The 18,311-nt window shown below is 42.2% G+C and overlaps 1 protein-coding gene across 1 annotated transcript; it reads left to right on the forward strand.

The window, feature by feature from the left end:
• The first annotated feature begins 6,780 nt into the window (after window positions 1-6,780).
• On the forward strand, window positions 6,781-18,279 carry rgmb (repulsive guidance molecule BMP co-receptor b). Its single transcript, XM_033620388.2, has 3 exons — window positions 6,781-7,329; window positions 12,828-13,375; window positions 15,416-18,279. The coding sequence occupies exons 1-3, from the start codon at window positions 7,212-7,214 to the stop codon at window positions 16,172-16,174; spliced, it is 1,425 nt and encodes a 474-aa protein (XP_033476279.1). The 5' UTR covers window positions 6,781-7,211; the 3' UTR covers window positions 16,175-18,279.
• The last annotated feature ends 32 nt before the right edge of the window (window positions 18,280-18,311 follow it).

Genomic DNA, 18,311 nt, shown 5'->3' on the forward strand with positions numbered 1-18,311 from the left:
AGATCCAACCCACAGCTCCACCCTCTTGTCCAAATCTGGTCACTACTGGCTCCAAAAATCCAAGATAGTGCATCCAAAAATGCCACTATCAAAACTGTGAGTCCATAAACCAGTGGTTTACAGCGACATCTGTTATTTTTACATAGTCTATGGATTCCAGAAAAAAAGCGGAAGGAGAGAAAGCATTATATAATTATGTGTTCTATTTTCTCTTCTCTGTTTCTATTTTTAACTGTATTATCATGATAGTATTTTGGTTTTACGTCAGTAGTCAATCAGTGCACATCAGCGGGCTGGTCTGGGGAAAGAAGACTGGGGCTAAGCGTGTAAGGAGAGAAGGATCAATGTGATAATCTCCCTCTCTGGATCCTCTCCCACTGATGTGTGATGACGCTACATTTCTCTTCACTGACCCCAAGATGAGCGCTGTCTTGCTCTCCCACTCTGACACTTCTTGCACCTGAAACCAGCCTCAGTCTCCCTCCTGTCTTTGTAACAGAGAAGTGAATGTGCAGACACAGGAGGTCTGATAAGGGCAACTCAAGTGAAACACAACATGAGTTTGGCCGGGGAGAGAAACAGCTATCAAACAGGCTATTATGGGATTGGGTTTCCACTCGCATTACAAGAGGCTTTGATACCTGGATTTTATCTTTTATGTTATCGTCTCACATCAGGAATATAAACACACTCACACACATACACACACCTGCAGTCCTCGCTTACCTTTTCCAGCCATTTGTGAGGAATGGGGTGTGTGGGATTTTTTGTGTGTGTTGTTGTGGTGGCTGGCACTGAGAGCAGGTGAGAGAGAAGAACTGGATACAGTGTGTGTGTGCAGTGTTGGAATGAAACTAAGTACATTTACGCAAGAACAATTTGTAGGTACTTGTACTTCATTTTCCATTTCATGCTACTTTATAGTTCTACTCCAGTACAACTTCAGAGGGATATAGTGCACTTTTTCCTCCCTTTTTAATAGCTGCACTTATTTTCTCAGGAGTTAAGTAAGAATTTTTCAGCCTATTTTCAATGCAAAACAATTTGTTTCAAGTATTTTCTTTTCCTCATTTGTTCCAAGATACAGTCCGTTCTTTTGACAAGTTAATTTGAAACAGTCTTACTGCACTAATAGCTTTTTTGATTGTTGGTGTAAGAAAATAAAGTTTTTAGGACTCAATTTTGTACATAATTATTTTTTTGTGTAATGCTACTTGCACTGAAATGCATCAGTTACAATAATCAAACAATACAATCTTAATTCTACAATACCTTTTTTAATATTAACTAAATTTTGCTCAAAGTTCTGCAAGTTTTCTTGCAGAACTTTAACATGTCACAAAGTATTTTAATATTCATTTACTGAAGTAGATTTTGTACCTTTTCCACTACTGTGTGTATTTGTATGTGTGTGTGTGTGTGTTGTGTGTGTGTGTGTGTGTGTGTGTGTGTGTGTGTGTATTAGACAGGTAAGTAGACATTCATTGCAACACCTTAACTTTCTGACAGACATGTTTGCCACAGTGCAAAACTCTCAACACTTACACACTCTGGCGCACACACACACTCACACATGCATACACAGGTGTACATGGTGCTGCTAGAGCCATTTGTTGAGTGACAGGCTGTTTGGAGATGGGGTGAGGGTGAGGTGGAGAGAGGCACAAGTGGAGAGGGGAGGCAGAGGTGTGGAGGTGAAGACAAGCTGGATGTTCAGAGACAGACTGTCTTTGTGCCCGAGGCACGGTGTGTGGATGCGTGTGTGACTAGGCAGAGCAGCTCCACAGAGATTTGTGTGTGTGTGTGTGTGTGTGTGGAGGGCGGGTGAGTTAGCTACAGTATCCTCTGCTCCCAGGTCTCAGCTGCGGTGTAATTGATTAGATGAATTAGTATGAAATGTAGAATTAAACTCCATGAATAGGGTCATACGTTATCCAGCATTGTGTGTGTGTCTGTGTAAGCAGATGTGTGATTGGAATGAAATATGAAATTAGTCATGATGAATAGCACCATATGCGTGCATGTAATTGAATTACCCAACCTGTGTTCGGGGTGCTGGCATAAATGAAATGTTCACCTAGTGTGCTTCATCCTGCAGAGGCGTGGCAGCAGGTCAATCAGAGAGCTAGTTTTAACTATCAGTACACTTTTTTTGATTGTTGTTTAATTTCTGTCCCATTATTTGATGCACAGGATACACAGCTACGTGGAAAATTAGGGAGACACAAGCATAAAATGTCTTAGAAAGGTGTTGGGCCACCTTGATGACAAAATTTTCAACATTTCTGGACCTCGGTTGGAGGCCTGAAAACTATCCTTCGATATTTACGGACCATCACTGTAAATCATGTAGTCATGGAAGCGCTGTTTAAATGGTAAATGAACTGCACTTGTGTAGCGCTTTTTCACTCATTCACACACAGTCACACACTGGTGGTGGAGGTTACCATACATGGTGCCACTTGCTACTCAGTAACCATTCACACACACTCACAAACCTATGGAACAGCCATCGGGAGCAATTTGGGATTCAGTATCTTGGCCAAGGATACTTCGACATGTGGACTGGAGGAGCCGGGGATCAAACTCCTGATCTTCCGATTGAGCCACAGTCGCCCCCATTTTAGCACATTGGTCCAAAATCTCCCTTATTGTAACTTTTACTCCATTACAATTGAGAGATCAAATTTATTGTATTTTACAATGTTTGATGTTGACATCTTGTGCTGTCACAAGCATGAGCCTCTCGTCCATGAGTAAATGCACCTTTTTGCGCAGTGATGGTGTAGTTCGGTATATAGCAAATAGTTAATCCATGAAACTGCTCACAACAAGATCTTTGGATTATCTTGAGTGAGCGAGGCATAATTTCTAGAAAGAGACATTACTGTTTAATTCTGACAACACATTCTTATCCCAGGTCAATACTGACGAATTGTCATGCCCCCTCTGAGTGTTACAGCGATGTGAAGGCGAAAGATCTGAAACACATTGCGCCCTGAAGAATGGCTGTATTTTTTGGTGATTTGAACACCACAAGCCGGGTGCCACCTAGTTTCATTACATTAGAGAGGTAGACATCTGGCTGATATCTCCAACACTCAGCAGCTCACACCAAAACAATTTAGACAGATAAATAACACTACAAGTAAGAGGAAAAATATGTATTTTTGACTTCGGTTTTGACTTTGGTTGAACTGTCCCTGTAAAACTTCCTTCAAAACTTTCCTTTAATATGTCACCTGTCTGTTTGTTTACTTCCTTAAGGCCTACTCTTAAGGTACAAACTTTATTCACACTGTACAAATACACATATATACACTACAATTCAACATCTGACCAGATTTCCTGACTCACGGACACACAGGCACACACAGACTTCCTCAGTGGTGAGATCAGAGGCTTCTGGCACAAACAGGAAGCTAATATAATCTAATATCAGAGCCTGTTTGAGTTGCACACATCATCTCCTCTGGCCACACTTACTGTCAAATCCTCATGAGCTTTATAGTGACTGTGTGTGTTTATTTTACTGACACAATCAGCTGGGAACGAGTGGCCATGACTAAACTTATGGCCAGCAGTGATGTGAGTGTACATACTGTGGTTGAGTCATGTTAGGGTGAAACTATCCGGCTATGACACACAGCACATAAAATATAAGCCACAGAGAAGCTCTGTTTGCTGCATAGCAGTCACGGTTAAGGAGACACACACTCACACACACATATAGTATGCACATACTGTACACTTGCAAACAAGTTAAGCCAGGGTGGCACACTCTGGCAGACTGCAGAAGAGGATTATAGCTCTGCACACACACATGCACACTTTCAACACACTTTCTTGACAGGATACAAACTGAGCATTAAAAGAGCAGAGACACTGTAAATATGCACATTAAAAATTATCTACAATTGTAGATGCGTTGGTGCTTTCTTTGAAGCCTGCCCAACTATATAACCTTGAGAGGAGAAAAGGCAGTTTGGAATTAGGTTCAACTTCTTTGCAATAAAAAGTTTAAATGCATTTCAACAGCTTCCAGAAAGTGGGTGTGAAGTTATTCATTTATGAATTATAGCTGTAGGTGGAGGGAACAATAGCGATAGCAAGGGTACAGGCTGTTTTACATTATTGGCAGTGTCTTGTCATTATCTCTTGAGGGTGTTTACATTGTTGGCTCACCTTGTGCCTTCTGCAGTTTTGTTCTTTTAACTGTACAGATATACTGCTGTTATAGTTTGAACTGCATGTGTGTTATGTTTGGACTGCTTCCTGTCACAGAGTTGCTCCTTTCACATTGTGTTCTGTTTCTGTTCTCTATTGTGGGCTTTTTTTTTTTCCCAATAAAGTAAGCGGAGAAACAAACTTATCTTATGAAATCCACAGAGGGAAAGTTGGTATGCAGCTCCTTCCAAGTGCAACATAATTATTTGGAATTAAGTTAAAAGTGTGATGTTTATATGTCCTACAGGGTTTCATCAGAAAACATAAAACGAGAAATCAAACATGGAGTTAGCCGTGCAATAGAGAACATACCAGCCAATTAATAACATTTCTCCCACAAAGTATTTGCAGCTCATTTGGTCAGTGGATCAAAGAAATCAAAGGCTCCGTGAAGCAGATTAAAATCACAGCGGTGAGAAGAACTCGTCCTGCATTAAAAGCTATGACGAGTGCCAAGAGAAACTCCTCAGGTTGTAGTTTTTTTTTCAAGCTCAAAATTTGCATTATGACTTCTAAAATAAATACAGAAATGTGTTTAATTTTCACTAAAATAATGCAGTTCTTATAGTTGTGTTGGTTTGTTTTGCAGAAAACAGTGTAAGAACTGTTTTATATGTACATATAATGCTGGATTGCATTACAGAAAAAAGCTTAAAGTCTTCCTCACCATACAGCCAATCATAAATCATGTTTTCTGATCAGCTCTGGAATAACAGGCATGACAGCTTTATTTGTAGAGCACATTTCATTTAACAGAAATCCAATATGCTTTACATTTTTAAAAAAGGAACATATAAATCATCAAGTATATGCCATGCAATGACATAACAATGAAACATCTATGAATACACTCCCATAACCTTAATACACGCCCACACTGTTTAAAAACTGTTCATAGGTCTGAGAAAACAGGAAGGTTTTTAAACAAGCTTTAAGTGTAGATACAGTTCTTATAGATGATTACAGCTCATCAGTTAAAGCACTCCAGCAAGCAGGTCCACAGTAATCTAAAGCACCTTTACAAGCTCCTGATCTTATTCTGGTCACAACCGAAAAAAATATTACATACTGCCTGAAGATCTGAGTGGTCTGATGGGGGGTTTAGTCAATGAACAGGTCAGTAATATACAGAGGAGCTGAGTTGAAGCATTTCTATTAAATATTTTGATAATCCAGTGAATAGAGCACCGCAGTATCTGAAGCGGTTTGTGATCTGAATCTTTTTTTTTTACTTTCGATACATATCTCAGGTGGTAGAATGATGACCTTATAATATTTGATATATGATTTTGGAAAAAAGGCAACTTGAATAATGTTGAGCTGATACATTTTGTAGTGTTGGACCAACTTTTTATATCAGAATAAGTTGAGACAACACATTGCATTGTGCAGTTAAAACCTTGCAATATACTTACTGAATGAACACATGGATTCATGTTGAGACAACTATTTACAAAGGTTAAAGTTGGCTCAACTTGAATCTATAAAGTTGTGCTGACTTGCCTTTGCATATAGAGAGAATATAGAGAAATATAGAACCAACAAGAAGAACAAACAAGAAGGCCTTGGTAAGTAAATAGCCTACTACAATATAGGATTTTTACTATTTATAAGTGGTAGCCATTTTCAAAATATTAAGTTTTATTATTGTTTAGAATACTCTCAGATTATCAAGCAGATTATAGAATAATATCTAATTCATTCTATTCATTCATTTCGTTAAGTCAAGCATTTAATGTTTATTCAACACAGTATCATGGGTGCTAAAATATGTAAAGAGTATGGGATTAATATTAAATATTCATCTTTGTTTTCAGTACCATTTTTTTTTTTTTTTTTTTTTTTTTGCTTTTTAAATATTTTTTCCGCTTTGTTTTTGACCTACTCACTCTCTTAAAACATGATTATATTGTTCTGTATTTTGGATGATGTAGATATTCTGTAATTTATTTCTCTCTGACAAACAAGTTCCCAAGAAAATGATTCGTGACAGTGTGTGTGTATCTGTCTTTGAATTAATGCCACTGTAAAAAAAAACTGTTGCAGGTCGTAAAATGAATTTACATATCAACCGCTGGTTCTCACCGCAACCTTTTGTTTATCACAGCTGCTTTCTCAGGCAGCTAGATATGTTTCCTTCTGTAGTTCGGGTAAAGGAATTATTATTATTATTATTATTATTATTATTATTATTATTATTATTATTGGTAGGCCTACAATTATTACTGAATAGGAAAGAAAAAAAGGAGCACTCAGAAATCTGGTGATCTCTAGGAAGCTGTGGTTTGTTTTGATCAGCTTTCACTCTGCCAAATAAATTACCTTGGCAGCACTACATCGGAAACCCATTATTCTCCTCGGTATACACAGTGATTTAATGGCATCTTACCAGCGTTTTACAACTTTTATCTCCGACCTCTTCATTATTTTGTGGACTGGGAGAGAGGGAGAGAGAGAGGGTTGTGGGAGGCGGGTTTTCCGCCAGCAGGGTTTGGTTGATTCTCTATTGATTTGTTGGAGGAGCAGAGGAGGAGGAGGAGAAAGTGAAAGGGGAGGAGTGGAGGAGAAACCCCGGCCTGGTGGGGAAAGGAGAGATGTGATTGTGCGTGTTTGGGGACGAGAGCGGAGAGCACAGAGTGATCACAATCAAGGCGAAAGTCCAACCGCGGAGGGAGCGCACTTAAAATCACGTGGGGGGTGTGGATTTATACAGGGGGGAAAGTAAAAGTGTCGTTGGAGTGACTTCTCCTTGCACTTTGTTTTCCTCCTCTCTTTGCCTTTCAACCCCCCTCCGCCCTGCATTCCGCGGAGCAGCTGTGTTTTAATGCCCCTGCGCACCCGAGGAGGAGAGGAAGGAGAGAAGAGTGAGGAAGAAGAGGAAGAAGAAGAAGAAGAAAAAGAAGAAGTGAGAAGGCCTGGACACCACCCCTCCTCGCCCTCTGGAGGTCTGTCCACTCTCCCCTCCTGGCCCTGCATGGACGGGGATGGGCAGAGCCGGATGCTGTTGCCGCGGGGCTGAGCGCCTCGCCTCCCCGTCTCTGGTGCGCCGCTTCCGGCCACTGCTGCTGCTGATCATCGCTCTCTGCTGCGGTGCTCACATAGGTAACTAACTACACTCCAACACTGCAACAACTAGTGTGCCTCTCGGTCACGCTCCCAACTAATCTGTGATTTCACGCACTTTGTTATCCAATTTCGCACTAATTGCTGCGCGCTGCACAAACTACAACCACAGTGACAACATTTATTTTCAGTCATTTGCAGTTCATCGCGATCAGATAGTTAATTATTAGTTATTAATTGTTTGTAATCATTGCGTGGCCGATCCTTGTGTAGGGCGCAGTGTTGCCTGACAATGGCTCTCTCTCCAGCGGCAGTGCAGCAGTCTGAGCACGGATCGAGTTTCTCCTCCTCTCTCCTGGGCCGTCATTCTCCTGTCTGCCCCTTAATAGCTCGTGGAGGAGGGGAAGAGAAGGGAAGAGAGGGTGACTATCTCTCCTTTACTCAGAGCAATCCTGAAACAGTCTATCCGAGTGTAAATCTGATCATGAAAAGTTAAGATCAGGGCTGTCCTGTGTTGTAAATCTGACTAAACATATTGGGGAGCACAGTTAATGCTCAGTTGCATGGTGCAAATTAGTAAAATGAATCCTAATAGATAGTATTAAAGTGATTAAAGTTGCACAATGTAAAGGAAAAAGCTTCTCTGAACATCAGTGTGTCAGAATTTGTGCTTGTTCATCCTGTAATAATCACCAAATGCTTAAAAACTTAAACCTCACAGTCTGTGCCGCATGCTGGACAGAAGAGGAAAACTAAAGAATTAAACAAAAGAAAAGTCTGTTCACTGAAAGCCAAAGGTTAACAAGACTGAAACATAGCATGATCCCTTCTCTGCGGAGGTCATGATCTTCTAACATTGCTTGTTGGTTTTAAATTCATCATCACAGATGCATTATTCATATGCTGCAAAAAGCTGTATAATGTCCTCTTTCCAGGAACCAGCTTTTTTGGGGGGCAGAGTCTGTGTGTGTTGCTGTGTGTGCAGGGGGTCGGCTGTTGTGGCGGCTGTCTGTTGAGCAGTCACACCTCCAGTAATTAGTTTAACACAGCTCAGGCAGCGGGACAAAACCGCCTCTGCACGCAGCCTGGTGGGAACAGAAAGACCCACTTCACATTAAAGACCCTCTTGGCACCTTCTGCTACACGTGCGTCACCTGGAAAGAATGTGTATTATTTTAGTGTGTTGTTGTTTTGTTTATTATAACTTGTACATTTGAAGGCATTTAGACATATTTCTTTGTCGCCTCGGCCGTCAGCCTCGTGTGTCTGTTTAGACGTTGAGGCAGGAATGTCTGAGTTGTTGCTCGCACTCCTGAGTGTCTGGTCGAGAGAGAGAAGGAGTGCACGCTGTAGTGAGCTCCTGTAAAGCTTTGTATCTCTAAGCTTGGAGGAGCTGTTTGTGTGATTTGAGCTCAGTGTGTGTGTGTGTGTGTGTGTGTGTGTGTGTGTGTGTGTGTGTGTGTGTGAGAGAGAGTGCACACAACAAGGTGATCAATAAGCACTTCACAAGCCATTCCCTCGGCTGAGAGATGATCCCAGTAGATCCTTTTCTGATCTCCGGAGATCAGAGAAGTTGGAGGCTGTTGGATGGGGAGACAAAGAATCGCTAAACTGAGCCGGAGAGATTCAGCTGGGGGATCTTTTGACCTCTGTCTGATGGTGGAGAGGGTGCCTCAGGATGCGGGGGAAAGAGGCCGGCCAGGGAATCAGACTGAGAGGGCTGAGGGCTGAAAACAGAATATAATATCAGAGGAGTGCTGATGGAGGGAAATGATTTGAGCTGGAAAAAAAAATCTAACAACAGATGAGGCTTGAGAGAAAAGACGAGATGAGACCTGGGAGGGGGGTTGGGAGTGAAAAAGAGTGGTTAATATTGTGGTAGGACATGGAAGGAGTGCTGTGGGCATTGCTGGTTGTTTTATTGTGTCTATATTAGATACTCACCCCAGGGGATGAAACAAACCAAGCTCTGGACGTGTTGAACGGCTTCAGCTCCTTACACGAGGAGTTCTTTATTCTCTTCTTAACTATATTTTCAAGTCAATTCAGTATTCATCACATCGACTCGACGTACCACAAATTGCTTATTTATATGCATAGATTGGATTTTCTTTTGAAAGTACAGCTGCGCGTGCTTAGAAAGGACGCTTAGGAGGACAGCTTCACAAAGAGGGAGATCACTGGAAGCCTTGAGGAGCAAGAATATGGAAAATTGTGCTTTAATATTGTTAATTAGCACATGAAAATCCACTTTCTTTGCAGCAGGGGCGTGAAACTTCAGCAGATGCTTGTCATCAGAGAGGTTTTAACCTTTTATAAAAGTCAGTGGTTTGAACCCGAGTCCTTCAGTTACAGCGTCGTCTCTCTTCTCTTTTACGTCACCCTGCTGGGAAAATGTCAGTGAATGAGTGCTTTTGTGTGTTTTTAGAGCAGCTCATGATTCTGATACCCCTCCGAAAGAGAATAAACCCACTCTGATTAGATTGGGTATTTAGGTACTGCAGGGCAGATAGGAGGGAAAGAGGGAGGCTGTTGGTGCGCCAGTCAAAGACACAATGTGTCCTCAGTACTCAGACCGTCTGTACAGTGGTGGTTGGCACGGAAGGCAGCCTGTGTATGTGTGTGTGTGTGTGTGTGTGTGTGTGTGTGTGTGTGTGTATGTGTGTGTGTGTGTCTGTGGGTTGGTGTCAGTATTTAACAGGCAGGAGAGAGATTCTGAAGCGTGGTGTGAGTGGGGGTCCGTACCTGCACCTTGGTTTACTAAAACTCAGAGCACTACTGCCCCCAAATGGTGGTGCCCGACTCCGTCATGCCCCAAAATCAAATAAATGTGCAAAGAAGAGCTGGAATGTGCTGTTTGCTTGTGTGTGTCAGTGGTTGTGAAGTGATGGTGTGACATTAAGGGAATCTGCTGATTTCAGTGCACACCACGGTCTCCCTGCTCTCTGCTTGGCCATTAGGAGATCATACCACCATCTGATGATCACTGACTGTGTGCGTTTAACAGAAGCATTCTTTCTGAGATAGCTGTTTGTGTGCATGTGTGTGTGTGTGTGTGTGTGTGTGTGTGTGTGTGTGTGCAGCTGCCCATACACTGCAGAGCCTCTCTGGTCTAATCTAATAGGAGCACGCTGTGACTGATGCATTAGGTCTGGTCTCTAATCTCTCTCTGGCTCTAACTCCCTCTCTCTCTCTCTCTCTCTCTCTGATGATCTATGATATAAAAGGCTGGTTTGACCCTTGTTACATTCAGAAATATAGCAACTGATAAAACATCAGGGACAATTTCCGACCAAGAAATTTGTTCCTGACGGGTATACAGGGACAGAATGATCAGTCTTTTGGATGCATTTCCTTATTTCAGCTTGCTCATGGCTGTAAACAAACATTAAAGTGACAGTAAGTATAAAAGTTATATGTAATGAACAGCGGTGGGAGCAAGTCGTTCTTTTACAAGTCTCAAGTAAGCGTCACACACTCTGGCTCCATGTGCGTGTCTTTTATTTTGATGACATGTCAGCCTTTGGGCCTTCTTGAAGTGTGTGACACTTGTTTTCTACTATAGAGTCTACTGCCAGTGATCACCTCATCATAATTCATGGTGTGCATTACTTTTATATTTTAAGTCCCAAGTAAGTCAAATCTTTCCTCTCAAGTCCCAAGTCAAGACGGGCAAGTCCCAGGTCTTACACTTAGAGTTTCGAGTCCTGAACAAGTCACAGTGTGCTCTCCACCAAATGTAATGACATTTATAAACAGAGTAATTATACATTAAATTTACAAAAATCATGACTGCTTTTTAAAATTTATATTTATTTGTTAAAGAAAATTTGTTAAAAAGTTCTCTAGCTGTTAAGCTAATATTAGCTCAGCATTAGCTCGCTAACTATGTTAATATTAGACTTACAGTTCTTCGTGCAACCTCAAATGTCGTACAAAATTGGAAGTTGTTGCATCTCCATCTATAATTTTCAACACGCACATTTTGCATACTGCAGTTCATTTTTTGTTGACCACTACACAGTTTTTGTACATGAATGAATTATCTTTGATGTTTTCCAACTGGCGCTCTGTAACATAACATAGGTTCTTCATGGTTCTCTCCTGTGACTTGATTGGATGCTGTCAGATTGGTTCAAACAAAGTGGATCTGAGGAATTAAGTGATGACTTGCGGGGAATGAATAGCAAAAAAATTAGCTGATTCAAAACATGAAGGGAAATTAATTCTTTCGTGGCACACTTTTTAAATCACATACTTCGTAATCTTTGGACTCATTCGAAGGTATCAAGTGTTTTCAAGTCAAAAGGCTCAAGTCCAAGTAAAGTCACGAGTCATTGGTGTGTAAGCAATGAAAAATGAAGCCAACATTAAGTACCAAAAACTGCAGTTCTTCTAATGTCCACTTGAGGCTGGCTCCAGAAACCAGTAAATCCCCATTAACCCCCGTGTTAAAATGGCCAACTTTACAGCAGAAATAACATGTTTACAGCCTGGTACAAAAAAAGGTTTTGGTCTCTATAGCTAATATCCCCTTCACGACAGCTGTAAAGGGGGTGAATATTTCGATAACTCACCCATTTATACTTTATTAAGGTTAAAACTTACGCATAATTAAGCATTGGCTGCGTCAAGTGACAGGCTGTCTGCCGATAGTGTACTCTGCTTCTCAGTCAGATCCACTCCTCGCTCCTCCACAGTGCCGGCCTCTTGCCCAGATATGGTCCCTTCTGGTTCCAAAAAAACAAGATGGCGACGGCCATAATGCCAGACTCATGGCTTCAGAACAGAAGTCCATAAACCAGTGGGTGACGTCACAGTAGCCACGTCCATTATTGTTACAGTCTGTGTGTGAAAGTCCAACTTAAGTTGCAAGTCTTGTTTTGATTTTGTGGAGTTGACTCTTAAGTCATCAAATTTGTGACTCCAGTCTGGCTCAAGTCCAAGTCATGTGACTTGCCTACACACCTCTGCCGATAAAGGTACAGTTTGGTTTGTGTATTTTCTCTGCTAAAGTTACACTGGATCACAAATACAAAACCTTTAAAAATGACCACAGAGTTTAATCTTTTCTGACACAGTCATAGCAAAAATGGTGGTGTGTTAGTCTACATAGAGAACCTTGTGTTGTCTTGCTCTTTAACACTGTATGTGTTATGTGCTCCCTGCATTATCTCACTCCTTGTGGGAAAGAAGTATTTTATCTTTCCTATCTGGCTGCTCTTTGGTTTATTACCCTTCAGGTGTGTTAAACTCACAAAGCGGCACTACTGATTAATCAAGACTTTAACCAGCAGGTGGTTCTTTGTCCAGTTTTATTAGGTTGGATTGTAACTGACTGGTATCATTATGGATTTAACTTCAAAGTGACCTCAGTTCTGTGTGCACATCTTGCCTCCAGTTAAATTCAGCTCTCAGTGTAGCACAAACCCACATTTACAGATGTGTGATAATCTCTAAGGCTGTTTGAGCTGGTCACTGTAACTCTTCTTTTAATGATATCACTTTGCTAACAATATTTCTGCATCTCTCTCAAGGTCAGTGCCAGGTGGCCACCCCTCAGTGCCGTATCCAGAAGTGCACCACTGACTTCGTCTCCCTGACCTCCCACCTGACGCCGGCGGTGGATGGCTTTCACACTGAGTTTTGCAAGGCTTTACGCGCATACTCGGCCTGCACCCAGAGGACAGCCAAGTCCTGCCGGGGGAACCTGGTCTTCCATTCAGCCGTGTTGGGCATCTCCGATCTCATGAGCCAGAGGAATTGCTCCAGAGATGGGCCCACGTCCCCCACGCGCCCCGAGGTCCAGCATGAGCCCTGCAACTACCACAGTCGCACCCAACACGCCCACACGCACCCCCACGCGCATGCACACACGCACTCCCACACTCACGGCCACGGCCACTCTCACCCTGTCTACCTGTTTTGCGGGCTGTTCGGGGACCCACACCTGAGGACGTTTAAGGACAGCTTCCAGACTTGCAAGGTGGAGGGGGCGTGGCCTCTCATCGATAATGACTATCTGTCGGTGCAGGTCACTAATGTTCCGGTGGTACCTGGCTCCAGTGCCACGGCAACCAATAAGGTGAGAAGAGAATTTTCATAAAAGGGGAAGCAGAGGGAAATGAGCAGTGGTGTAACTAACATTTAATCAAATACTGTACTTAAGGACACATTTCAGGTACTTTTACTTTACTTGAGTACTTGATTACAGTTATTTGATAACTTGAGTTACTAGTTACATTACAAATTCAGATTTTTGGACAGAGTGCAGATGAATCGATTAGTCGATTGATTTGAATAGGAACTGGTAACTATTCTGAGAGTCGTTTAAGTCCTTTTTAAGTACTTTAATTTTTAATACATTAATACATTTTCCTTGCTATTCTTATATGCTACTAATATGTTACTTAAGTAACATTTTCAATGCAGGTCTTTTACTGGTACTTTTACTTAAGTAAAGGATCTAAGTATCTTCCCCGCCACTGGAAATGGGCTTTTGGGGTCTAATTTGTTGCTGTTAAGGCTGGAAGAGTTCCTTAAGTGAGAGCAGCTGGTGTAATCCAATTTATTTGTGTGTGTGTATGTGTGTGTGTGTGAGAGAAGCATGTTCTGTAATGACCTCGAAGTTGCTCTACTTCTCTGCCTCTTTCTATGTCGTTTTGTGTGTCTCTCGCTCCCGTAGACTCACACCTGTGAGTCTCAGACAAGCAGCCTGATCTTGTGACTATCTCTTGTGACTGTAGCAGTGCTGGAAACCTAACTTGGTTAATGGCTGCGTGTAGTCTGACCTCTAATAACATGGAGTGAGACGTGTGAAAGGACCCACTGTTTACTTGCATGTGTTTGCAAGTACTTGTGTGTGTGTCTCATAAGTGGCACTCCTTGCACTCAGCTTGAGGCACTGTGTGTGTTAAGGGTCCTTATCCCTTTTATGACAAAAAGACACACTCACAAACACGCAGCACCAAATGGATGGCGAGCCACACAAGGTGATCTTTGTGGTGTTAAAGAAGCTTTGTTGATATTTCCCCGATGATCTGCCCTCTCTAGCTTAGTCGATAGCTTTAATTATTAAAACACATACACACCCATGCATACACTTAGTCATGCACACGCTGACAGAAACACACACACATTAAGCAAATAGTGGTGTTGCTACACCGTGGAGCTGAAGGTTTGACCTTGTGTCAGAGGTGGGGCAAGTTATTAGTCACGATTATTAGGGACACACTCTCTCTCTCACTCTCACACGCACACACTCCCACACGCACATTAACAGTCCTCCAGGCTTAATGGCCTGCCAGGCCTCATTCCTCACGGCTGTCATGTGAACAAAGCAGCCATTCACCGGAACTATGATGCTAGTGCTAACCGTAATGCTCACACCACACCCTGTATCCACCACTGCTTCCACTCACCACTGAGCCCTGTGTGTTTTTGTGTGTGTGTGTGTGTGTGTGTGTGTGTGTGTGTGTGTGCGTGTGTGCGTGTGTCAGCATGTTTGCATAGCTGTGTCAAATTACAACTTGTTAAAAAGTCATTTAGTCATTTTCAAATGTAGCGTGATGAGAGTCAGCAACCTGTGTAATGGGTGAATGTTAATATTTGTATGTGTATGTTTGTGTGAGTGTGTGTGTGTGTGTGTGAGCGAGAGAAAGACCATTTACCTGATCTCCAGGCCTGCAACCATTGATCATTTTCAATTTCAATTTATCCGGTCATTTTTTCTCCATTAATTGATGTGGGTGTAGGAAAATATCAATACACTTAAGTATCACAATATTATGTTTTACTGTATCAATTCATAAAAACACTGCATACATTTTTTATCAATAGTTTACATGCAAAAATTTGTGGCAGTGGTTCATTTTGTGTTTTGTTCAAACCCTCGACTGTTTCTCTTAATTAATGAATCGATTAATCAACTAATTGTTGCGGCTCTGCAGTATATTGACTCATTGTTTCAGCTCTACTCATCTGCTTGATGAAAATTGTGTTTGTTTTGTATCTCGTGAGTTGACTTTGTGACTGTGAACTGTATAATAGTCATTGTTTTTCTTTGAACTTAAACTTAAATGTCTTGAACTTTCCTGATGTTACCAAACTCTCTCCCTCTCTGTAGATCACAATCATCTTCAAGCCCTATGAGGGTTGTACCGACCAGAGGGTCTACCAGGCCGTCACAGACAACCTCCCTGCTGCCTTTGATGATGGAACCGTGAGCAGCGGAGACCCCATCCACATTTCCTCTGGTGCAGAAGGTGCAACTGGGAAGGTCCGGGCTCTGTGGATCTCTGAGCGCAGCCCGGGGCGCCATGTGGAGCTGCACGCTGGCTACATTGGTGTAACTGTAATTGTTCGCCAGCTGGGCCGCTACCTGACCCTGGCAGTGCGGATCCCGGAAGAGCTGGCTCAGGCCTACGATGCCACCCAGGACCTGCAGCTCTGTCTGAATGGTTGCCCCGGAGGAGAACGCATCGACCAGGCGGGGCACCTTCCCCTGCCCCTCTCCCCTCCCGCGCTTGGCCTACAGCTGCAGCAGCTGCGACGGCCCAGCTACTCCTCACAGACACAAGCATCCCCCTACGGTGTCACACAGGTTTTCAGTGTGGAGGGGGCGAAGGACCGCTGTAGGGAGCAGCTGGAGGTGCAAGACATTTACTTCCACTCATGTGTGTTTGATCTCCTGACCACCGGGGATGCTAACTTCACAGTGGCAGCGTACAGCGCCCAAAAAGACATGGAGAGTCTCCACCCACACAGAGATAGATGGAGGATCTACCCCCGTAGCTCTGCCATCTCCACCTCACACTCTGATTGTCAGCCTATCAAACGGCTGATTGTGCTCCTGTTATGTGCTCTGAGCATGGCGTTGATGTGAGAGCGGGACTGGGAGGCTTGTGTGTGTGTGTGCACTAGAGAGAGAGTTTGTGGAGTTTTTTTGCTGAGCACTGATACTGAGCACTGATTTCTCTCATGTAGAGAGGGAACAGCAGGTTGGATAGTTACTGGGAACAAGCGTTTTTGGCACAGGAGATACTGGCAACACTAACTGCATCTGACCTGGCAGAATCAGCCCTCTGGGGAATAACACAGGAGATGTGATGATGGCTTTCACAATCTGTCTTCATCTTTGGATAAGACATTTGACAATGACACAAATGTACCTGTGTGGGTAAATAGAGTGTGTGGATATACACTCCAAACTGTAAATAGCTTGTCTTCAGTGCACAGTGTAATGGCGTAGAGTTTGTTTTTTTGTGTCATTTGATGTGATTTTTCTTTAATACCTCAGACAGAGGATGTTTGTTTGAACAGAAGCACTTTATTTAGTTGGTTTTTTTTTGTTTTTTTTTCCAACAAATCCACATCAGTGTTTCTTCCTCTCACTTACTGTTCTCCACCAAAATCTCCAATGGCTCAAGTTTTGGGGATCATCTACAATTTGTTTTTTTTTAATTCTTTTAAAGTAAAAGTCTGTTGAATACAAGGAGCTGCCATTTGTGTTAAAATGCATCATTCTTCCAGTAGCTGATTTGACTCAGCGTCTCATTTTAAGTCAGTCAATGTGAGTTGTTCTCTTTTGAATGTATTATTAATATTGTCACAGCAAATGCCATCAGCACTGTTTTGTTGCTGTATGAATTTGTTGTTTTTCCTCAATCCTGATTTCAAATATGTGCGAGTGTGTGTGTCAGTTCTTTTTTTTTAACAGTTGTTGACAAGCTAGGATTTGTTTTATTTCCTCTAAAGTTGTGTTCAGAACAAACGCAAAGTGAATTTGTGCCTGAGATTACTTGCGGAAACACAGCCACTGGAGTGCCAGCTATGCTAACAGCTGTGCTAACTAACTGGGGAAGGCCGCTAACATTTAGATTGGTGCTGACTTAGGTCTTAGAAAAACACAACTGATTGCTGTAATCAAGTAACAAATACATATTTTCAGAACTTACCATGTAGTCCTATGGCTTTGCTCACTTTTCTCCAACCCCTGTCCTTTTTATTTTTTTTATGGGGGTGGGTGGGCTTTTTACGCATCCAGCCCAAGGGCCCCATTGTGTTATAATCCACCTATGGCTTTCATGATTAGTGATTTTATGCACATTTTTTGCTCAAGTTGAAACATTTCAGTTTGTGTGGATGCATAGTGGCATCTGTTACAGTTTAAGGATCAACTAGTATGAAATCATGTTGCGCAAAAAAATTGCTTCGTGTTTGGTGTGAACACACCTTGGGAATCACGTCAGAGGTATTCCCACCTTTTTGCCAAGAGGCTGTGACGATACCGGCTCATGTATGTTGCTCTCTGTATTCTTTGTTGTGTTAATTTGAGCCTAAGACAGATAATGTATTGTTTTAATGTACAAAGGAGATCATAACTCACCACCAAACCAGCACCCTCCTCCTCCTCCTCCTCCTCCTCACACTCTCTCCTGTTTTTAAAGTTGCTACTGTAGACTGTTTTACTCCTACTGCCAGAGTTGACGAGCTGTTCATTACTGGGATACGTGTAAGATACTGGGGTGTAAACAAAACACTGCAAACCCTACCACGCTGTCTGCTGAGACATATGCTTCAGCAGTGTGTGAGACATGTCAACCCTCAAGACTATGAGCCTTTTTCAGATGTAACATTGTGTATAATTATGCCCCTTTTAGTTGGCCATATCAGCTTTATCTCAGTTTTTGTTAATGTGATCCCTTACATCATGTGTGAGTGTCAGTTTGGTGAAGAGTGACTGGTCAGTGTTGAAATACTTAACTTATTTATGAACGTAGTGTCCTGTAGAGGAAGTTAAGCTCCATATTCTTGCTGTTGGATAATAATTTAAAAAAATGTCAGATGTGATTGTACTGCCACTTAGTGGTGCTCCGTTGCTATGTCAGTGTGTTACTCAAGGCGCTCAAAAAAAAAAAGAACATGGAGGAAAAAACTGTGCAAGTGTTTTATTTAAAAAAAAAAAAACAATAAAGTCAAAACAGTCCACGCTTACTTCCCGTTTATTCATGTCACATTTA

The sequence above is a fragment of the Epinephelus lanceolatus genome, chromosome 9, assembly GCF_041903045.1.
Source record: "Epinephelus lanceolatus isolate andai-2023 chromosome 9, ASM4190304v1, whole genome shotgun sequence".
In the NCBI taxonomy this organism is placed as follows: domain Eukaryota; kingdom Metazoa; phylum Chordata; class Actinopteri; order Perciformes; family Serranidae; genus Epinephelus; species Epinephelus lanceolatus.